Source organism: Ostrinia nubilalis, chromosome 12 (genome assembly GCF_963855985.1).
Source record: "Ostrinia nubilalis chromosome 12, ilOstNubi1.1, whole genome shotgun sequence".
Classification (NCBI taxonomy): domain Eukaryota; kingdom Metazoa; phylum Arthropoda; class Insecta; order Lepidoptera; family Crambidae; genus Ostrinia; species Ostrinia nubilalis.
In genome coordinates, this window is record NC_087099.1 from 3,200,508 (window position 1) to 3,225,358 (window position 24,851).

At 39.1% G+C, this 24,851-nt stretch overlaps 1 protein-coding gene across 1 annotated transcript in view; it reads right to left on the reverse strand.

Moving 5' to 3' along the window:
- LOC135076808 (CCR4-NOT transcription complex subunit 6) overlaps positions 1-24,851 on the reverse strand; it is a 121,187-nt gene that overhangs the window by 93,576 nt on the left and 2,760 nt on the right. Inside the window, exons 3-4 of the mRNA XM_063971258.1 lie at positions 24,653-24,846; positions 19,355-19,530 (exon numbers count right to left, since the gene is read on the reverse strand). Coding sequence (XP_063827328.1) covers positions 19,355-19,530; positions 24,653-24,846 — 370 coding nt within the window. The remainder of the gene's footprint in view (positions 1-19,354; positions 19,531-24,652; positions 24,847-24,851) is intronic.

The following is a 24,851-nucleotide window of genomic DNA, read 5'->3' on the forward strand; positions in this document are numbered from 1 at the left end:
CTCGTACTTCTACCTACATTCACGTCTAGCGTAATGCTTTCGCATTTTCTCAAGTTTGATAAATGGCGAATGTCTCGGTTTCCAGATAAAGCTCCCCGTCAGTTTCCTATGCTATTGTTAAACAATAAATTAATTATAGAATCTACAGGAAACCGATTCGGAGATCTTTTATTGAATTTAAATGGGCCGTCGGGAGACGCTCCATAAATGCCTCGCTGAGACAATTTGAGTCCAGCTCAAATGGCGAGCGCAGAGACCCTTGGACAGATTGATGACTCAATGCTCTATTCGCGTAACTCGATCACAAAGATCTCAGGCAGTAACTAAAGCTAAATCACAAATGTTGCGTGAAGACTCGCCGACTACAAATGCCGAAGAACATCCCGATTCGGGCACTTCATCACTCTTTTTTTCATCCATTTTAGCAACTGATTTAACTTTGTCACTGTTCACCGCACTGTTCACTTTATTTTCGTAGCTCGCGGTTATACATCTGTTCACGGCACTTTCACTTTTATCTGCAAAGAAGGAGCGGCGGTCGGAGTTCGTAGCCGAAGGCGAGGTCGAAAACAACTTGATTTCCAGGTCACGATGACCATTCATCGAGGTGACAATCTCTGAAGAAATTTCCAATGCAAGTGGGGAACGCGGCTCCGGGGAACTGGCTCGTCTTGCGGGTGGGAACAAAGAGTACAAGTTTGGAGCGGAATACGCATCCGTGCCGCTCACTTCACGCCGCTCAGGCACACGTGATGAAGGATCACTCCAACTACGTCGCAAAGTAGTATCAGCCCCTCTTCTCCCTAATGGCCCGACCACTTTCATAGAATCTTCAAGCTTTGTAGGAGCAAAGTCGACACTAGAGTTCTCATCTAAAAGATCAGCAATCGAATCAGCATCCCATATTTGTCCCACAGGATCACAATAGCGACATTGGCACGACGTAACAGCAGACTCCACTGGGGAAACGGCTTCCGCTAAGCCAAAACGCGTTGCCTCTAATGCTTCGCCGAGAGCGGATACTCGATATGTCTCTGGTACCGGTTCTGGATACTCAATCACTTTCACATCCAATCGATACGGCAAAGAAATTTCACGACCATACGACTCCTCGTACATATTATGCGGTGTTCCCGAAATCCCAGAAACATTACAATGATCGACATCGCCAACATCTAAAGTCGCAGCTGATAAGTCGTGTGCGATATTGTTAGGTTTTCTATCCTTTTTGCGGCGCTTTCGCGGTTTGATAATCCTGGGCAACATTGTTTCTGAGTTTGTCGAGCCGGAACTCTCGTCGCTTGCGACACTGACCGCATCCGTGTTGTTGTTACGTCCGCCTCGCGTGGAGCGCGATTGTTGTTGTTGGTTACGAGGCCTATTTCCCTCGGGAGCTTCGCACCTGTCCCTGGCGACGTGCTCGGAATGTCCAGGATGAGGTCGTTGGTTGCGCTGCTCCGGTGCCGTGGTGTACTTTCGCCGATCGTGCCGGTTTTGGATGATGAGCGGCGCGCCTTGAGCGTGCATGGCCAGCTTAGATACAGGCGTGTTCCTCGGGTTCTGCGGTGCACGTCCTGCCATGGATATGAGGGGCGCGCCAAGCCATGCATTCGGGTGCGGCACACCATAGGGCGGGTGGTAGTAGGGCGGCGGGAATCCCGGTGCGTTGGTGGCATACTGAGGGCGAGCGGGTTCGCGGCGCCCGAGGGCGGCACGCTCGCCCGGACTCATCACGCCTAAAGGGCCGTTTAACCCATATTCGAAAATGTTGAGTTCACTGTCACGGTAAAAGTGCGAGTTGCGGCGCGATGTCGTAATCGTACACTAACATCTGAGTCGTGGCGGACGGAGCGCGCGTGTAGTCGCCGAAGCAGTCGGCAGAGGACTGAGTGAATGAGCGCGGGCCGCTCCGCGAGTGGCGAGTGGGAGTGCCTCCGCCGCCACGCGACTATCGCCGGCGCGGCGTCGATGCACCGGAAAGCTTTGCAGCCCTAATTGCTTTACAATTAAACCGGTCGTTGTTTACTTTCCTAGAGGTGTTAAAGAAGTGCAAATATTTTGTGTGCTCTACATTCAATGTCAGACGCATGTCTTGTCGTCTCTACTTATGTTCCGCTGTACAGATAAGCTACATGAAAGTTTATTGCATCGTAATCAAAGTTGTTTACATTTCTTTGATATCTACAAGTATTCTCAGTTAAGTGTCATTAAACGACCCATAAAAGTTAAAGTTTACTTACCAAGTTTATTCGACGATTTGTTAAATGGTGAAACTTACCTGAAACAATAAAATCGGGATCATTAAATACAAATATCGTGAATCTAAACGAGTACGGAAATGTAAATGCGATCTAAAAGTCCTATCGCCCTTAAATTATAGCGCAATTCCTTGAAGCAGTGTTAATAAAACTTTTATTGGGTCGTAAATTGTTTTCAAAGCATAGTTGTTGCTCAACTTATTCGAACACGCGTATGTTATACAACAAATTGACTGATTTTAAGTCTTCATTACCTAATTATGGGAGAGTAATTTCCACCAAATTCGTCCGTTAATGTAGGTAGTAAAACATTTATCATCACAAAATTACTACAGACTTCCATACTGTGAAAAGCTTGCCAAGTCTTTAGTGTGCATTTATCACAGTAATTTATTGCTTTCTTCGAGTAAGACATTATTAGTAAGCTCTTTAAAAGTCGGGTTGCCGAAAGTCAAATTTTTTGACAAAATACCCTGGCGAAAAACTGTGAAAATGAATTATAGTGAAAGCTTTTAATTAATTGAGTAAAAACCTCTAAATTACCTATTGTACGTTATTTTATTTATGATTTCCTTTTGTGCAATACAGATGAAGGTACCTATAATCTAATAAATGCATACTGCTTAAAATATGAATTCATTTTATAAACCGTTAAGCTGATAGAAGCTTTTTATTTGCGTGGGAGGTCAAAGATTAATCAAAATCAACATTGATTTCGGACGCTTTCTTTTTATGAAAATAATTGGAACATAACGGAATCATTTTGAAACCTTTCAACACATCAAACATGGGTACATTCTACTCTAATTTAGTTAACAGACGAATAATCTGAAACTTTATGTAAACACCACCCAGTTTTCATTTGAAATTTGAAAATAAACAAACCCCGATAATTTAGAGATGTTTATCCCCAACACCTTCTTAGAACAGAAATTCCGATTAAAATCACTGAATATAATCGTAATTAATCTTGTATTGTGCATTGTAAATAAAGTCAAGCACACAAACCATTGATAGATAGTAGGTACTAGATCGTGGCCAGGCCGTAAAACGGAGCCCTTAGGGCTCTCCTCCACTGATTTAAAGCAGGCACAACCAACTTTGAGGTAAAGTGTTCGTATTTGCAGTGTAGGTATACATAGAGTGGTACTTTCATCCAAGATTAGCGGAGCTAGGCATTTCGCTTCGTGTTTATCTGATATTATCTCGTCAAATGTAATAAACTTTCCGAATGAAGTCTAGGCATTAAGAAAAGTTGTTTCTTTATAGCGCCAGTAAAGAACCGTAATCTCAGCCCCCACCCTGTAGTGAAACTTTGATGCAGTAGTATTACTGTGGTATTACACTGGAACTTGCCAAGCTACAAAAGCGATGCAAATTAATGTAGAGTCGATTTATAAACTATGGTAAGGCGCTCATTCTTTAGTTGCCCTTTGTATCTCTACATCCGTGTATCCTAAAAAAACCTCTACCTCTATAAGGCGACAGATACTACAGGTAATACCGCAGATCTTGCTACTTTCTTAGCAGAAATGTAAATATTAATTCGTGTGTGATCATAAGGGCTGTTAATATCCACTGCAGGAGTACGAAACTCCCTAATTGGTGAATTGCCGCTGCTAAGGGAGGATTTGTCTTACACTGTCCACGCTGCAGCGCTGGTCAGACGGGTTGGGAATTCGTTTGTTAGTGTTTATTTAACATGCATGTTTTTGCGGGCCTCCTAAACCCATGTATATTATGGTTACGTATTGGCGACCTCTGCGGCCCGCGCCACTGGGGGCGGGTGAAAGTGAACTTGTGATTCACGGCAGCTCTCTCGATAATCGCCAGCTCAGCGATTACTTGTACAGGCTACGTAACAGCTCTCAAATTAACAACCTTTGACGCAACTGATCCTATACTTACGATAAGCCAATTCCGTAAAAGGAATCACTGGATCAGCCCAAACAACGGGCTCACTGACACTCAAATAATACTGTAACATGCTGAGCCGAAGCTTCTTATAGATATATCATTCTCGTTTTGTTTATAATCTATACATGTTTCGCAGCGCTAGCAAAATTCTGGAAAACTTTTTATACATCTGCATGTAAAGGATTTATGACCAGCAGATTTCAACGAATGTGTGCGCGAATGATATATTTTACGAGCATTCGAAGAAATCCAAAGAAATACAGCTTTGTATTTATATTAAGAATAGCTTGGCGAGATATTATGATGACAGCTATCATAAAGAAAACACTTTAGTCTCAGTCGAGAGCTTTAACATTGAATTCTCTATTAGGTTATGTTATAGTTTTCGATTTTAAATTGCTAAAGGAATTTGTTTCAATTTACATTCACCATTGTATTACGGTGGCAGAACGAAACTTTCGCTTTAATCAATTTGAATTGGATCAATTCGTAGTCAAATAAATAAAACATGGCTATGACCATACACTGCGTTCCAACGTATTTGACTAAACAATTAAACATGAGCGTATGCGCATTTAGCATATGCACGCCAGAAAGTGAAATATGGCGAAACTTTCATCTCGGGAGCATCGAAACTGCCGGGCCGATGACTCGTAGACATCGTAATTTTTTATTGTTATTGCGCATGTATAAATTTAAAGAGTTTGTAAACACGCTATCAAAACGCAACGCTCGTCTGGAAAACATTTACATATTACATATTTCACTATTAACTCATTACTAATAGTAACGAGATGTAAACTGCAGTGTTTGACGTATTTATTGCATCAACAAGTGCTCTTAAATATTCCGATTTTTAATTTCGTTCAGCATTAAGCTTCACAAAATTATGAATATAAGGTTTATTATTTATTATAGTAAATTCATTCATTCAGAATTGAACGGCAGACGAAGTGCGTTGTGAAGATAGGGAGAAAGATGTTGATACTAAAGAGCCTAACAGGTCGTAAGCATTTACATAAAAGCTATTATGAATATGTTTTCAAAGAGGCAGAAAATATTCCTGAATGGAATGTAAATAGAGGTTAAGTGAAAGATGAAGATAGTCTCCGCCAACCTTGACTATTAAGCAAGTTAAATCTCAATAGGATTTAGTCTGCGAGCAAAAGGTTATCAGAAACCAATTAAGCGGAGATCTTGTAGGCACAGATGGGGGCGATAAGACGCTATTAAACGAGTTATAACTCAGCTCATTGTTCGGCACGGGGTTCACAGCGTCGAATGAGATAATACGGACACGTTTGATAGACAGAATAAGCGTCAAGTGTTGTGTACAGCTCGCGAGCAGAGAAAGTGATCAGGCGATTCGTTGACCCCGTCGAATCGCGTGCTAAGATTCTAAGACAAAATCAATTTTCTATCAACTCTCGCTCTCGAATGGATGCGTTACCCGTCTCTGCGCCTGTTACGAGTTATGCCAGTTATTACGACAGCCGGCTCATTATAGTTTCGAAATGTGGAAAGTTATTAATGAGAGGTTCGAGATGTTTGCTAACGTAGCGCTGAACCGTACCAAGATCTGGCTGATAATTTGCATGTAACGTGCGCGGTGTTTGAACACTTGGAATGAGATTCAAGTGACGTTATTTATGTAAAAACATTGTGTTTGCATGTTTACGCTTGGTAGAAAAATAATGTACACTGTGCTACCTGTTAAATTATAACGTTAAGAAGAAAAATCAACTCGAGAAGGTACAAGCAAATTTTCCTACTTTGAAATCTTCTTAAAAAGTTTAGAACGTGTTTTGTGCGTTCAAAATAAGATATTCTTTGTTCTATTTTGCATAGGTATAGCCAGTAAAATTGCAATAAGAATAATCTTAGGAGCCGTGCAATAATGTAAGCAGCATGAAGCAATAAAGAAATATGACTATAAGATGAGGTTCTAAAAGGATTGGATTTAAGACGTTCAAATCTTTATCGTAGACTGCTTTACTCATATTCTATTGGAAAGATTTTATTGCCATATAAAAACTAGTAGGCATAGAAAGGAGTATCTGAATGGATATAGAAAATATTGACTCAACGAGTTACAGATAGGCCTATCATTTTCACCCGGAAACCAGTAAGCGTTGTTTGTCACATTTATATGCCAAAAACATTACCTACCATTACATTCGAAAGTGGTCAAATAAATTTATTTGCAAAACATATTATCACATTTTACGCGACATTTCACTTTCCTTTTCCATTCGATTTCGCATTTAAAATGTATGATTTCTTATATAAGTTATAACGTTGTTGATCTGCTTATCTTGAATTTCACTTTCGTTAATTCGCGACGCTTTATATGCAAATAAGTAAAACTTTTCGGCAACAGTAAATGTTATTGATTTTTTATGTTTCCCTTTTCTGTCTTTTAATTAAATGATTTGTCAGTTGTGAGCAATGAAATGAACAGTGGAATTTTAACTCGATTTGAAGCCCACGATTTTCTTTTTATGTGCCGCGCAACAAAGCATTTCATTTTCTCGGCCGTCTTTAAGAGCCCGAAGGCCCGATTTCTCCATCGTTTTTCAATAAACCCGACTGTCTAACGCGTTTTTGTGTAAACAACCATAGTGCTGAGTGTGTGACACACATTCTGGGAAGGTCGTGGATGTTCGGTCAGTGGGTCGACAAGGGTTAAGACGTGAACAATGGCGGTTCATTTTGCAAAACTCAGCGACTACGAGAGCTAAATGCAAGCATTTAATAAAAATTGCCTTATTTGCATTTACTGTTACTGTGAGCTTCCGGTGAACAGGCGCGTAACTGCGTTTCCGTTGGCGAGCGGCGCCGCGCGGTGTTAGGTGGTTAACTCAATAGTAACTGTCTACTTATTGATAAAGAACTATCGATTAGGTGAATGTTTTACAAAGTCATGATAACACGCCGTGTTTATTTAAGTTAAAACTTTGTATCAGGTGTCTTTAATTGGTGTAAATAATACTTTTTTTGCAACCTAATAGTAGTTTCATCGATTGTTATCTCAAACATATACCTACTCTACATAAAAGTACTTATTTTTTACAATTAAATTCAACAAGCTTTTTGGAGCAATTTAAACTGTTAACGGAATTGAGCAATTAGTAACACACGCGCTATGTTTACCTAATGAAATTGCCTACATTCAATTAACCAATCCAAAAGACATGAAACTAACCGAGAGCGTTTTGGAAGCAACAAGCACTCACACATAACGACCCAAAAACATGACAAGCCGCCCTAATGGTAGTGAGAGTTACGGACAAAAAGTCAAAAAACATCAAACAAACATTTACCAGCAATTTGCTCGGGGCGAACAATGGTCATTATTACATAAATGTGTGGCAAAATGCGAATTCGGAATAAAACACAAACAGAAAAGGCGTAAATGTTCGAACGTCGAAAAAAGAGATGATTGTTCGGGAGAAAATTGTGGCATGGGAACCAGAATAGGTTGATGGCGATGATGTAAGTCTCGAAGAATACAGCTCAAACATAATTATGCAAAGTATCGATAACAACGTGCAAAAAACATCACTAAAGAGATGCGCCCGCGCCGCGCGGGTTAATGCGGTTTTGATTGGCGCCGCTCAAGCCTACACTTTCACTAGCGCGCGGCTCGCGTTATGGTTTCTTTGGTCTGCAACGTTCACTAAACGATGTTTGTCACGCCTCCGTCGTTTAACGCAGATCTCTTATTTATTGCTCGGAAGATTTATTAGAAACCATGACGTGGGCATCGATTTCTCTCAGCGCGTTTTCAAAAGGTCGCAATATGGCATTTGAAACGTGGGAAACCAATTTTCCACGATTTCCAGTTGACTGATTTAAGTAAATAGGTCATGAATAATTTATTCCAAACATGAAACGAGGCACGGGCTGCTTATATTTTTACATTCGTTACGTTGAATCTAAAATGTTCTAGAAGTGTGACTCTATCAACATAAACCCGTTCTTATTTTATTGGTCCTAACTACATGTAGTTGCAGAGATGATAACTAGAGGTGGGGTTGCCCCGTCATCAACACAAACATTTATTATTCGTCAAAATTTTACATTCCACTTTACATAACATTGTTCCATTCCTTAGTACCTAGCTAGGTATTGTGAATTAGTGACATCTCTAGCTAATTTCCATTTTAATACTGAATTTAGCATACAGCTCTTTGCAAGTTTCCTGTCTCACCAGCATGAATAGCATGATTCACGATGACCGTTTAGCTATTGTAAATACCTCGTACCGGGAAATGGCTCAGTCTCCAACGGCGCCAAACAAAAGTGGCAAACGTCTCCCCGAAAATGAGCAGCGTCAAAATCTTTATGTCCCTCAGGAATCCTGTTAACTTGTAATCGAGTATTGAAGTTTCATATGCAATAAATATTATCGACAAAGAAATTGTAACTTAATACAAAGTTATGCGTTTTCGCGGCACGAGCTTATTTTACGAGGTAATAAACCATAGTGTGTCGGGCCTCTATGACTTAGCAATATTAAGAGCTATCCACTTGGCTCACGCTCATTTGTATTCCATTCAGCGATAAATCGCTAGACTGTTGTATACGAAAGCACCTTTAGAGATGTCATTAAAAACAGATCTGTGGCGAAGTTGGAATTAAGTAAGCAAATCGTGGAATACGATCAACATAGTCCGAACCACCTCATGAATATTAATAAACCGCTTTAAATGTCAACTCAAAGTCATTTCAAATAGGGATGAAAAAGTTTTGCCCGCGCACAAAAAGTAGAGGTATTCGTGTAATTGAACGAAAAGGACAAATTGTACATTCCGATATAACAGGCGATAACTGTTATCTTGTACTTAATCGTAACGGTCATACATATTAACATGGATTATCGTTTTTGCTATCGTATTATTTTCCTGGTACGAACGGAAACAAATTCTTTGTTTGCAATCCGTATCAACATAGATAGTGTTTTACCAATATCAAATGAACAAATACTTGTTCACCTTGAAGACAAATGACTCATTGGAAAAGTTCTTGCACAAAACACCAAAGCTGGGATTAAAGCAGGTATCTTTATTGATACAAAAAGCTGTAATAAAGCTAAATTGATGTTGAGTAAGATCAATAAAAATGAAATGTTAAAAATAGACAACAGAAAGTACACGTAAATAAATATTAGTAAAACTTCGCCCTACTAAAGCTACCACTGGAAAAATGGCTACAATAATAATAAATGAAAGTCAGCGAAACGAAAGACCAACAGAGGTTGACTGAAAAAGATAATGCGACCTTCAATATTCGACCCCGACAAGGGCGTACCGTCCTTGCACTCGCGAGCACGCCCTTGGAAAAGTTGGCCGAACGGTTTCATTATGCGTTAATTACGGCATCTACCTCGATAGTCATTGAAATTAGACCGCTAGTTATCGGTCAACGTCAATGACAGACGCTGTACCTAAGGATTACGCTAGGAATCGGTTTTGCAAATACCGGTTTAGTAAAATAAACATTTTCGCATAGCATTTTCTTAAGAAAACAAAATCTAAATTTTATGTGACTTCCTTAGTCAAAATAAATTTGTGTGTCTCAATTGGTAGGCAAGTAAACCTCCAAACCGCTAAAGACATTAACGTGGCATGTAACCTATTAACTTTTTTTTCAAAAAGCTATCGAAACTGCCATCTAGGAAGCGGTATACGGTACCCCTTTGAAAACAAAGTTCTTGTTGTGTTACCCTACCTTATAGGGGTCACTTAAAAATTTGGGATTAATCGCATTGGTGTTTGAACCGGTTGGAAAATGGAACCGGTATCCTCGCATTTCTAGGGACAAAGTAAGGGTACATCCGCGACCTCCAGACTGCGCCCCCGGGACAAGGGCGCCCGCTGCCCTTGCACTCGTCCGCCTAGCGTCCGCCCTTCAGGCCCTCCGAGCAAGTGCACGGCTGACTTTTTAGTCCTCTTTGTTTGGGGGCGAACTGCTTTGGATTGTTTTCATATTTATGTTAGAAATAAGTCTTTTTACGAGCATAAAAGTAATACATGACATTGTATCTATTTACTTACTACGAGATTCTAAGAATTTCAGCTGTAAACACGAGTTTTAAATGCAAATCGATTCAAGCATTTTAGTTTATTTGTGACGAAGATTACAAAAATACTCGAGATTGTCTTTGTTTTAAAGTCTTGTAAAATTAAGTAGAGTTATTTTGTAAACTCTTGAATGCCAGTTTATATTTTGAGAAACTTGTTTCACTGCTGACTAAAATGAGTCTAGTAGAACCATTTCGGATTATCGTTGTAATAAACTTAAAATTACAGAGTAATCCCTTCGGCTCTACTAAAAGTGATATCTTAACCGTAATCATACCGCATTATTACAGGGGGATTCCATCAGAAGTAGCCATTACGAGTCAGAACAAGCGTCATAATGTGCAAATAATACTATTGAAACCAGAGGCAAAATTAGTGGCCAGTCTGAACGCAATCTAAAAATAACATCACAAGTTATATCCTCAAGAGAGCGAGATAACATTTCGCAACGCGTCTGTATAGGAGTTGGTCTTGCGCAAATCGTTGTGACGTCATCGCATTTGGTTCCGGCTTCACTTTCGCGAACACTTTCACCCGTTCGACCAGTGCGCGGGCGCCGCCGGCCGGCGACGGGACGCGCCGATACCACGCTCCAACACACGCAGATCCATCCACACTCTAATCCCTCAATAATAAGGCTTGTTTTCTAACGATAACCCAAAAAGTCTTTGTGGTCATCATAGATGGGATTGTCATTCAACGCGAGATCTACTAACCAGTTAAAACCGAGTCGATAATTTATTCGGACAACACTATTGTGTTGCGGACATGCGGATGTTACCACAAACTGAACCAGATTAAGACGAAAGATTCTTTTTGTGGACTATGAGTTCTGCGAAGGAGATACTATCACCCAAGTTGCAATGTAAATTCTCAGATATTTGAATAGCCTCATAGAACTGAGGTTACAAGAAGTATTGTATGACATTTACCTCTTCTTTTTAATTTTGGTGAATCATAACAATTTCAATAGTCTCAGGTTAATACAGTAACAGCTATGCTAATTCATCGTGACCAAAACGTGAAATACTGATAACTGACCTACCTACATCTGTCAGAACCGAACAATAAAATCTCTAAGTTTCTGACTAGAAATTGTGCTTTTAGTTCAACTTGAAAACCACAGCCGTTTTGTCCGTTTTCGCGGCTCTCATTACGATTCCGAACAATAGCCGAGAACTATCAGTCAGACGGAGTTCGCCGGGAACGCGAAAGCACCGCGAATTTCTCCGGACGTTCGCGTGCCGTCGTCCGTAATTATAAAAGGTTGCTTACGTAATTTAATGGCAGCCAAATTGGTGCGTAGCGCAGCGAACATAAATGCTCCGATCACGCGAGTTTTGTAACACATGTTATGATTGTAATCGACTTTTTACTTTCCTTGTTTTGCATTTTGTGAAAACAAAGAATATCTCTATACTAAACACAACAATAAATAAGTAAGTAATAATAAATAAGTGGACGTCCTGTGGCTGAAATGATGATGATGATGATGATGAAACACCACAATAGTTAAAAAGTCAAGTGGGTTCTTAGTCTGAATGATTCTTATCTACACAGACGTAAAAAGCTGATAGCTCTATACTGGGAAAAGTGGGTAACTTGTAATGTCTTCAAAAATTCAACCTTACATGACCTACGCCGACTAAGTACGCTGTCTCTATTTTTAGTTGCTACTGTGCTAATGACCTTAATTAGTTTTTAATCTTCTCCTCCGGTCACCGTGCTAAAATAACAAAGGAGTTACTGTAGGTACGGATCCAACGAAACCTGAAGTATCAGTAGTTAACTTAAGGAAAATGGACCACTTTTGTTCAGACTTTACATGAGCTGAACACAGTGGCACCTTATTTAGTTATAAGCGGTGCGATTTTGCATCAAATACGTGTGTCTGTTGGGCTGGATAATGCTTATTCATCCTTGTCATCTTGGCAGGAGCATATTCGTAATTTTCTCAGTGGGCTTCCCGGATGCCATTCCAGCATTCTACTACCTTTAACGATATGAATGATGAGGCAAAACCTGACTGTGACTCTTTTGGAATTTTAATATAACAAAAAGTTATTTTTAGTCAGGGTAGATAAAGAAGATAAAGGCATTGTAAGTAATTACATTAAACGGATTTCAAAATTTCCCAACAGGATCTGGATTGCATGGAAATATTTTTAATGTTTGTGTTTTATTATACTGTGCAAAATCATGCCAACAACCATTACTGGAACTAATTGCGCTTAAGTTTAAATGAAAATGAATTGAAATATAGAAAATAATAACTCGTGCACACCTATTTACCGGTTATGTGTCACTAAACGTGCACATTTTCCATAAACACGATCTAGTATTTGCAAATGACATTTCCATAAATATCTCTACCGATTGGCCACGGTAACGGTCTCGATCCAAGAAACGTCTAAAACAATTAATTACCGGCACGACCGTCTTCCCACACTTTCTAACGCTATTGTATTGGAGTGAGACAATCATATTATTATCTCCTATTTATTGTCATACAGGCCCCGACAAAGATCACGATGTTTTTGAATAAAAACAGGAACGTTTCCATTTGACTTTCTTTTAGTGCACGATATTGTAATTTGCAAATATGCAGTTACCAAATCAAAAAGAGAAACTAGCATTTGTAACTTGCTTGAAGAAAATTATTGATTATAAGAACTTTATGATTTGCGATGGAACAAAAATTATGTAGCGAATCTTCGGTTCGGTTCCGACTGTTTCCGCATCTAATGAGTTAAAAAATTCGTTAATTCCTAAATAGGCGAAGTTTATAACCACATACTTATTCGTTGTAATTCGTCAAGTAGACATCCTTATTCGAAAACTTTGGCTCCTGTCTTCTGTGTAACACGATGGAATCAACTTTCACTTTCTTACGTAACCCTTTTCCAGCCGGTTAGGCATCCACATGCAGAGATCTCCGTACTCTGATGCTCAGTCATGTTACTCAGTCTAATGTATCCAAATATGTATTGTTATTTGCCAAAATATAAAACAAATAGATAAACAAATAGTATAAAGAGATAAAGTTTGGGAGTTTGTTTGTAGAAAGTCATCTCTGGAACTACTGAACCGATTCTGAAAATTCTTGCCTCAATAGACAGCCACATAATTACTTTGCGACATTTAAACTGTAATATAATATTTTTCTAACGTAGACGAAGCCGCTGAAAAAAGATAGTACGTTTTAGAAAATTAAAATTATCGTTGTAAAAAATTAAATTATGTAATCGGAACTTTCCATTATTAAAAAAAACCCAGGCCCCGCTTAGTATCGTATAAATTTAATATTCTATGCATTATATTCATAATGCAACAGCACGACAATAACACCTTTATAATCTGCCGCGTACGAAGAATATGGAATTATTTAATTTTCTATGTGAGAATCTATACATCCGCCTGACTTGGTGATTTGCAAATCGCAATACTCAAAGCTATGTTCGCTAGTTTGAATCTTGTTGGGGTTAAATCCTACTAATATTATAAATGCGAAAGTTTGGATGTCTGGATGTTTGTTACTCTTTCACGCAAAAACTACTGAACGGATTTTGTTGAAACTTTACAGTATTATTGTTTGTAACCCAGATTAACATATAGGCTATAATTTATGCCGATCTGTGACACTAAATATCACGCGGGTGAAGCCGCGGGCAAAAGCTAGTGTCAATTAAATGTAATAATAGACATGAACATTAACACCTCTACCTGTACCGTTCATTAGTCAATACCCCAATCTGTATGACATAAAATAATGAGACCAGTGTGTTGAAAGACTCTTATTGGGTACGCAAATTAAACCTATACACCATATGTATTGTATAGTTACCTATTCATATTAGTATTTATTTTATTGCATTATCTAGTCATGAAATTACACGCTTTGCTTAGTTTGGTTAAGTAAACAGTATTCTAGTTGGAACTATTTAATATTATTCACATATTAACTATATGTAATCAAAACAACGGCCCTACGTAGGTGGGATGATCTCGCCACACTGTGACGGCCTTATTCAGATCATCCTTCGCGAAGGTCAGTCAGGCAATGAAGTTGATGCGCCGTGACTAGGGTTGCCAGGCCCAAAATCACAAAAGCCGGACTTTGTGCTTCATTTGGCCGGACATTTTAAGCCGGACATGTGACGGGGGGGTACTCATGAGTGAGTACTATCATCATCGGTTGCTAAACCAACATCCTGATGCGTGCGCTTCATATATGATTCTGTGGCTCGACTTTCGCCTGGCGCGGGCAACCAAATAAAAAGCCTAACAAAAGCCGGACAAGGCAATATTTGGCCGGACAAGTCCCTAAAAAGCCGGACGCCTGGCACCCTAGCCGTGACCATTCGTTGACCTTCACATAGTCATAGGATTTAACGTGTCGGTGGCCAATTGAACTAATTAGAGCTAAACAACAATAGTTTCGTATTGTCTGGATTTAGTAGACCTAGGAAGACTATACCTACTTTTATTTTTCTGTAGCGACCAATCTACGTTTGCAGTCAGAAAGCACGACTTTGGCTTCGTATTAATTTTAGCATTTATAAAATCAAATTTATAATAAGATTTAAAGTAATAAACAAGTAGCAATAAAAATGCAATTTAGTCGTGCAGAAATCAGGGCGAGTCATTATTATTCGACTGGAGTTTAATTCACTTACTATTTGACTTCACCACGGCAATCATGTTGAAAGTAAAGTATTGAAAATTCAACGTTAATATTCAATATGCAAAGCAACTCTCGCTGCCTGCTGAGTACACAGAATAATCAAGCTGACTTTAATCAAAATAAAGAAATTAAATGTACAGTGTTAACTGTAAAACATCATCTTAATCCATCATGAGAAAATAAGCAATAAGTGGAAAGATACGCGGTCGAAATCATAATTTAGGGTATTTTAATATCGCGCGGACGGGGGATTGCCACGCATGCGTGACACTCGCAAGTGTCCTTTTCATACAAATATTTATTGTCCCGCGTGCGTTTTCCACGCTTTAGGGCGATTTCAATATGCTACGATATCGCCACAATCCCGAATACTTTATAAGCCACCGCGTTCGCAGAAAGTCGAAATATTTTTTAAACTTTCAACGTGCGAATATGCATACATGAATGTTTACCCGCCGTTAAACGGCATAACGCGATATGTATTGAATACCGGGAAAATTGCGACATTACGCCCGCTGCCACAATGCGGGCGAATGTTTATTCGCCTTTTTGTGTATTCGCGTCATCTCGCAAGTTTCTTCCTTGAGTTTTGGTATAGTGACGTGTGGTGTCGTCACTCAGGTGCATCGTATTTTATCGATAGGCAAATCTAAAAGCGAAAGGTCACCGGCTCATCACCAAATCTCAGAAACCATAACACCTACAAACTTGAACTTTGGCAGGTAGGCTAAGAACGGATTTTACGAAACTCCATCCCTAAGGCGAAATCGCGGCAGGTCGCTTAGTACTCTTATAATTTTTGTTCTATTTACATTTAAGTTTAACTGTACCTACCTACCCGTATATGTATTAAATTGGTGATCGTTTTATTTGGACTCAAATAATACATTATTATTACGTATTCTATTCTAACAAAAAATACAGAAATCAATTTACTGTTCTCAGATTTTATTATAAGATAATTTTAACATAATATCCGGTCAAGTAATATGAAGGGCGCTACTTCCGCGCCTCTAATTATAAAAAAAAGGTAATTTAAGTTGTCTTGAGATTTGTTTCGTTCTTTTTTTACATTAAGGTAAAATAATTATCTATTTAAGTCAAAATAGAGTTGAATTGGACATCCAAACCTTAAATAGGTATGAGTTAAAGTAACTTAACTATCGATAAAAGGGGCATCACTAGTGTAAGGACGACAAAGTTGCATTTACGTGGTTCGGTGGCGGAATGAGGGAGCGAGTCTCACCAAGGAGCGAAGAAATAAGTAACATTGTTATGCGTTCTCAAAGTAGTTGCAACGAATTCAGGCCGAGTGTTTCCAAAGAAAAGTAAAGCCATTATCAATCATCCACTTCCTTGCATGCATTACGTGGTTAAAGCTGAATACTAAGCAATGACGGCCTAACGAAAACCGAAATTGCATGTAAGATGGATATTGTTTTGAGACACGTAATGAACGTGATTTTTAAAGAATTTTCAAAATCCCAACGAATTGAATTTTTGTCCAATTACCATTTCTTTACCACTAACAAAAAACTGAATGTGTGACGTAACTCATTAAGTACACCGCTTAAGGATTACGCAAGCAAACTTTGTTTTAATTTTGGCCTGGATAGGCGTTATGATTAAATGGAGGAAGTGACGTCATGAAATGATGGCAAGAAGTTACGTAAGGTTAATGTCCCGACAGAACTATACTTTCACCAGAGCTGTGCATGCGATGAATTTTATTACTGTGCGGTTTCCTCTTTAAAATGATTGAGATGTCAAATTTTAACTCTGTTTCATAACGCCACGTGCCGCCATATCTCATTAGAGTCAGAGTAAAATGAAAGGGAATGCTTCAAATGATAGCAAGATGTTACTTTTTTCCAGTTGCACCATCTAACTTTGACCGTAACTATAACGCTATAACGATAACCGGTGTTTTTTGTATGGAATTTGACAGATTTTTGATGTTTGTCAAAGTTAAAGTAAGATGGTGCAACCCATTCTAAACATTACAACATTACTAAAGACTAGCTGACAAGTCAGACAGTTGGATGGGAAAAAGAAGAATGGTGTTTTAATGGTTTTCTTATGACGCTTCCTCGGACTGGAATTGGGGAAAAAAAGTTGTTTTTTGTTAAAATAAATCTACGCGGATAAACTCGCGGGCAGAAGCTAGTTTTGCATGAATCTGTCCTTAATCACTTTCGGTTTAATCTACTTTCTCATCATCTCAACCGCACAAACGTCACGAAAAAGAGTGACGTTCCACAAAATTAAGTTTTTAGAACTGGGTCACAAATATTTCGCGTGACAATTTCGATGGCAGCCGATACCATTCGCGGGGGCATCGAAACAAAGAGTGCAGTTGGGTCACGATGTGACAGACGGGACAAACCCGTGTAAGCAACTCGGTCAATTCTAAAATTCGTGCTCATGATTGAGTAAGGTTTAAAGTTTTTACCAAAGTTTTGAATGTCGCCTAAGAAACTCGTAGCGACATCTGCCGGTTCAAGAATCAAAGTAAACTTGCACCGGGAGGCGATAGATGGCGTTGGTGTTATCAAATCTGAAACCGTGTCCTAGTTTGTGCGTTGGGATTGGGATTGATTACTGACATTCAGTGGCGGATTTACCAATAGGCCAAGTAGGCCGGTGCCTAAGGCGGCAGATTTAGAGGGGCGGCAAATTTAGCTAATTGATTTTTTTTTACAGAAAAAAATAAATAATTATACGTATACACAATCCATATAAATAAACGATTAATAAACGCACTGTAATATATACTTAGGTACTTATGTGATCATGAATTTTAAAATTTTCCAATAGCGTTTCAATAAAAATAAAATAAAAAACTCTTAACACAGGATCTTCGGAGCCTAGCACGAGCACCATCTCTCCACAACTTCATGTATATTGTTTTATTACCAAGCCTTGGTCTTTCTGTTTACCTTTAAGTAGTTCTTAGCTAATTATCTTCTGTTATCTGATTGTTGTGGAGAGAAAATAAATAAATAAATAAAAAAAAAACTTTAATTCAAACAATTTTAAAAGTCCATATTAAAAGGGTTCGAAAATAAACATACACACAAACAATAACAAATTCAAAAACTTGTACCCTGTGCAGAGACGGACCATCATGGGGGTGGATAAGGCCCCGTGATCAGTCTCTGCACAAGACACTTCCATAGCGGCGATGTGTATCTGTCCGCTAGGGTCCTCAGAATGCTGTTGCGACTGGCTCGCACCCTGGTAATAAGGGATACAGATTTCTTACGTATTATGGCGCTAAACCCGTCTGTATGGTAATCTGCAAACATCCCTGATGCGCTACAAAAACGAGGCAGTCTCAACAGCTATTACTAATATTAATATTAATTTCAAATAAACTATTATTAATATTAATTTCAATTTCAATTTAGTAACTTTAATAGAAATTGTTTGTATTGTTTTTAAACTGTTAAGTGCAATAAAAAATATTTAACAAAAACAATGTTTACTGACCTATCATTAAGTTCACAATCATACAAATAACGGGATTAAACTAACGTATTGAATTTCAAAAGTCAGTAGGGGCGGCAAAAATTGAATGGCCTACTAGCGGCAAATTTGTAAATCCGCCACTGCTGACATTATTACTAAAAATATATTCCTTACACTGGAAGTATATTCAAATGACTGTTCTATTTATCATGTTATACAAGCAAAAACCGCGAATATTTTTCGTAAGTCGTCGTGGCTATACTTTTTTCTACGGTAAAAAAACGCCTTTTTAAGACTGCGGGCATTCAGTCATTATGTGGAACTCCACTATTTAATGGCCTAAAACCACAGCAGTCTTCTGCTAGCCGCCCAATGGCATTCCACAGGCTATCCAATGTTCGTAGGCATTCAAAAACCGGCCTATTCCACTTTGATTATCTGGATTTGATCACCCAAGTGATCAAAATGGCACTTAGTTGTCCTTTGATCACCCATGGATAAGATCGCCTGGGTGATCAAGGTAGAATTCTTATCCATGGGTGATCAAAGTACACCAAAGTGTCACTTGGAGTCACCAGGGTGATCAAAGTGGTATAAGACCAAAAACCAATAGGGATGTTTCCTGGGTAAAAAAGCAAGAGTTTTAATTAGTCCGTCAGTTAGCCTATCAAAAACTATTCGACACGTATTTTTAACTTTTTAAAACTAATGAAAATGTAAAGAGATAGAGCGTGCCAAAGTTCTAAAGAAAAGGCCCGTGACGTCAGTAAGTGCGTAAAAGTGCAGCACTTGGTGACGTCGCGCGGAACTTCAACGCACTATAACTTTGTAATTATTTGTTTGATTGACAATTCAAAATATACGTGTCCAATATTTTTTTTATATTAAAATTGACGGACTAAAAAAATTTTTTTAGTAAACTAGCCTATTCCACATACCTTGTAAATTGTCTAGCATATAGGTGAGCAGCTTCGCGGTGCCGTTGTTGTCGTTATAAATGGACAGCATCTCCTTGCTGAGCGGGTTTCCCTGCAAGCCGAGCATTTGCAGGTGGAACAACTTGCCCAACTCGTAGGGCAAGACTCTCAGGTAGTTGTTGTGCAGGTGGAGTTCTCTGGAACAATAAAACTCATTGTTACTTCGATAGTGAGTGTAGTGGAAGTTATTAAATGAAAAGAGTGGACTGTATAAAATTAATTGTCTATTCGGTATAAATTTACAATGACATTGAGACTGTTTAGTGCAAAGTCGTTGAAGAGAGTGCGTCAGGATCGTCTTCTTCTATGTTCGCTCGCGAACCGAACATTGCTCGTTCGTTCGCCGAACGCTCGCCGCTCCCTTCGGTCACGCCGCCCGCGGGCAATGTCCGTGAGTAGACACTCATTGTTAGTCATTTAGTTTATATCCGTTGTCTAGTACCCATAGTACAAGCTTTGCTTAGTTTGGGGCTAGCAGCGCAGTGTAAAATGTCCAAGGATATTTATTATTAGTTGATATTGCAGAAGCACGACCCTATCTAGTTCGTTCGTTCGTTCGTTTCAGTCGAAAGACGTCCATTGCTGGACAAAGGCCTCCCCCAAGGATTTCCACAAAGACCGGTCCTGCGCCGCTCGCATCCAGGCACCTCCCGCGACCTTCACCAGATCGTCGGTCCACCTAGTAGGAGGCCTGCCCACGCTACGTCTTCCGGCTCGTGGTCGCCACTCAAGAACTTTCCTGCCCCAGCGGCCATCAGCTCTTCCTGATTCTATCTAGTTCACCAGAGACAAATAGTGAATTTGACCTGTAGTATAGGAGTGTACTCCCCCCACGCTCTCACCATTCACGCCCGTATTCACAAACGATGCTTGCTTAAGTGAAGCAGCAAATCGAACGCACAGCGTTGAATAGAGCTCTGTGATTGATTCGTATCATCGTATGTCACCCAGTGCATCCACGTGAGACCTCATAGTTTGTAAATACGCGCGTTAGTCCTAGCCTAGCTAAGGACTTCATGCTTGTGACTCCATGAGTGATCAGTTGGTGGAACTCATAAATAATTTGTAGCACATCCACCTGTCTTATCAGTTAGATTACATTTTCCCTAATCCCCCGGCTAACCTAATTATAATACCGTTATGTTAGGAATGGAATCACCACAACCATTCTAAAACTAGAAGACGACTGAGTCAACTTGAGAAGAAAACTTTTTTGTTCTTCTTGTTTCTTATGGAAACTTATTCCCACACCTATAAAACGTTCGCCCAGGTTACAAATTTCATTGATGTAGGTCTTGTTAGTGGGTAGTCGGCCTGGTAATCCTTATTATTCGTTATTAATCCGTTAATTTAAATAATTACATCCTTTATTGAACAAAACTGTAACATCATGGTCCACAAAAAAAGGTTTACTATAATCACATTATGTACCAGTATAATGTTTGATAAAAAACAGCCTTGTAGTTATTTACGGCTGTCAACGATACAGGTTTTGTTAATTAAGTTTACTTATTCCGTGAACTATAATGATCGGCCCGAGTTCCATAGCAAGTTCGCCGCGTTGTTTACAAATATCCATCAATTTACATAGTTATCATAACGTGAGCCCGGTTCAAAGACCTCGCATGCTAAACGACTGGTTTATTGTTATTCTAATATCAACGCGTTTTTATGCTACGCGCGTTTCAAAATATTTGCATTATATTTTAAAGGTTTTATTTTGAAAGCAGTCACTATAATAATATGCGATATAACATCTGTTATCGATATGTAGAGACGTCATCCAAACCACTGTTTTGGTTGTTGGAATAGGTACTTACAATTTGTAAAACGTTGCACCAAATCTGTATTACCATTGCATGTAACTTTCCATTGGTTTTAGCAGAAGCTCTTTTTTAATTTATACACATTTATCATTAAAAATATTTTGTTTATCTTTGAATTATAAATCAAAAGCCTGTAGCTTATTTAAGTAAGTAATCAGTACCGCAAAACCTATTTATAAAAAAAAACTTACATAGATCCAATTATCCAAAATACAACCTTTACCCGAAAAACTGTGTCACACGAAATCCATTAATACTGTCAAAGTTATAGAGGTCAAATCGGATTGCGTAGGCGCAGCCCATTCGCCCAAAAAGCGTAACGCAAACCAGAGGCATTAAATCACAATGGTTGGCGACACCTCTTTGGCACCTTCAGTTCGATAAACAATGTTGAATTGAATTTGAATTGAATTTATAGCGAAGGTCGACAGATTGCAAGTAAACGAGCAAACAGTTTTAACGTTTGAAGATACAATCGAGGTCGGTCCGAGCGCCGATCAGAATTAAATCGTCTATTTACAACCTAAGGTCCACTGTAGGACAAAATAATGTTTATTTATGCATGCAGTCAGTCTGAACCTATGCATGGAAAGAATCTTGTTGAATACCTTATAAACCTATGCATTAAGTTTTTAAGTCAAATGTGATGAATATGGGTATACTATCAGCTTTATTGATAGTTAACTTACTAGGGCTGAGTTGCACCATCTAACTTAACGGTAATTATGACGATAACCGGTGCTTTTTGTATGAAGTTTGACAGATTTTTGACGTTTGTCAAATTTCAAGTAAGATGGTGCAAGCCAGCCTTAGTGTTATCATCGTCGGTCGACATAATAAACCTCTGTACGGACGATAAAACTCAAGTCACTTTTCTACTCATCTATCCAACTATTCATTGACAGTATACAAAGTAACTAGCTCAATTAATTGCAATCAAATGTTTGAACGTTTTGAATACAATGCCTGAAGAATGACAATTAAGAACACGTAACACGACACAGTGGCCTAGTAATTTGCGCTTAATACTGTAATTGGTGCAACTAGTTTTACGCGCTCTTAATAGATACGCTAACTTGGTATTCAGATTGATCAATGCCAATGAAGTGTAATTAGCATTGGAAATGGAAAGCGTACGATAGCGTTGACGGAGAAATTGGGTTTAATCTGGTGCCGCAGGCGCCTATGTATTGCATTAAATAGACTACAGGTATAAACTGAGTAGATTTCTGCGGTAGCGGGGGGTAGGGAGGGGTGTTTAATACATTAAATGCCGTGAAACTTTAGACTTGTAACGTGACAAGTGGCGGCTGTGCTACATCGTGATTTGCCACCGCAGGAACAAACTTAGTAGTTCCACTATATGTCCTGTAGATCACACTAAACATCTTTCGTAGTGTAGCACCATCCATAATTATCGGCTTAGGGTAGTACTAAACTTCCTGTAGATGTTTTATTGATACACTCTTGGGAATATCAACCTTAGCGACTACGGGACTATTCCCACCTGTCGTTCCCACCGCTGCAACTCTTGTGTAGCCAGGATCTACCGCTTGTCCGCCAATAAAAACCCAACAAGCGAAGGTTAAGTTTGTCCCGGGGGAAAGTTCTGTTATTGGACCCGCAACGAAATTAATCAGAAGAACCACCTCAGGGACTGTGCATTTAAGGTTGTGCTAAAGAAATTGACAGTCTTGAGGTGAATTATTAATAGTCTCTAACGCCCGTATTCACAAACATTACTATGAGGTCTTACAGTGCACGTGGACGCACAGGGTGACGCACGAATTAATCACAGAGCTCTATTCAACACTGTGCGTTCGATTTGTTGCTTCACTTAAGCAAGCATCGTTTGTGAATACGGGCGTAAGACTATCTTACATGGAAAACCCAGTCTGAAGTAGCATGCAGATAATGTATGAGCTGATTTTTTTATTCACGTAATTTGCAGGCACACTGCAAGTTTATTGACACTCGTGTACCGTAACACGTCAGTCAGAAAACGGTCGTATCGTGTTGTTTTAGTTTACTCAAGTGGTTCTTATAATTTATTCACACAACAAGAAAGAATGACATGACTGACATACGCGTAGAAGTTACTACTAGCTAGCCTGCATAAATAACAAAATATCTAGAAATATTTATTAAAAACGTCATTCCTTAACTGTTTGCAATTCCTGAAAGCAAAGAATCCCTATCTATCGGCTATAATTTTAGATAATCGCGACTGATTTTACCAGATTGGCATCAGAAAAGTGACATAGTACTCTCAACTATAGAGTAGGCGCACACCGTTGATTTTTCGTCGGCCGATAGTTTAGTCGGGCATGTATGGGAGTGCGCACACTACGCCGATTCGATTTGGCCGATTCTTCATACAATTTAAAATCGGGTACAACTATCGGCCAACTAAAAATCAACGGTGTGCGCCTACTCTAAGGCAATGTTCGATTTACTGATAAATTGGGAGACCAAAAATATCGATTCGACCCTATACACATTACTAGCTCATACAGTACGGGTGACTCTACCCCCTATGACAAATACCTACTTGCAATATTAACGCGGGCGAAAAGGTCACTGGCATGTTTTTACGACACATGGCGTCTACTGCCTCCATTTATTCCGTTAAGTGCTTAGGTAAGTACAATAAAACAGGTTGGATAAATGTTTGTCAAAACCAACATAACAGCATAGATTTTAAGAGAACCTCGGTTGACTAGAGGAAAACTAAAATAGAGGAAAATGGCCACGGATAGTGAAGGTCCTGCACGTACCAGTGACATTTATTTGTTAATTAATAGCTTCTGTTATCTCCAAGTTTCTGGTTTTCATGCACGAAATCAACGAAATGTCACTAGCCTTACTAAATATCAGCTAAAACCAATTTCTTTGAGAGTAATAATACGTCGCTCTTTCGATTCAGAAAGTAAGATGCGAGATATTTGAGACTGTGAATAATAAAATTCTTTTTTATTAGTCTTGCCCTTTTCAGGGCACTTTTAAACATCTCAACATAGTTTATAATGTGTTTATTTATGTCAGGGGTGGTCGATCGCGAATCTCCAGTCGATCGTGGCAAGGCAAAAAATACTACATGATTGATTGTGTACTATAATATGCTGTTTCATTTAAGATTTCAAGCAGTATGTAAATGATAGATCACCCAGGGTTTCGTTAGTAAACAGTAGATCTTATGTCTAATCAAGTTGGCCACCCCACAGATTTATGTTATACCTCCACCTGTTACTATGGCCAGCATGCTATTTGCCATAATTTACTTTTTTTGGATGTTCTGTACACTACAAAGGAAATAAACGGAACCATTTTAGTCTGACTGTCTATCAATCAATACCGTATTTTAGCTGTCCATCGTCTATCCAGAATTCCAGACCCTATTTTAACCATTACCATAAAATTAATGTTAATTTACCTGAGCTGTATCAAGTCCCCTAACTCAGCCGGCAAAGAGCGCAGCTTGTTGTTGGACACATCCAAGGTGTGCAGGTTGACCAGCTGGCTGATGTCAGACGGGATTCGTTGCAGGGAGTTGTCGTTCAGATACAGCGCGGTCAGGTGAGTCAGTTGGAACAGCTGGGGCGCCAGGGCGCGCACACCTCCTGTTACCTGGA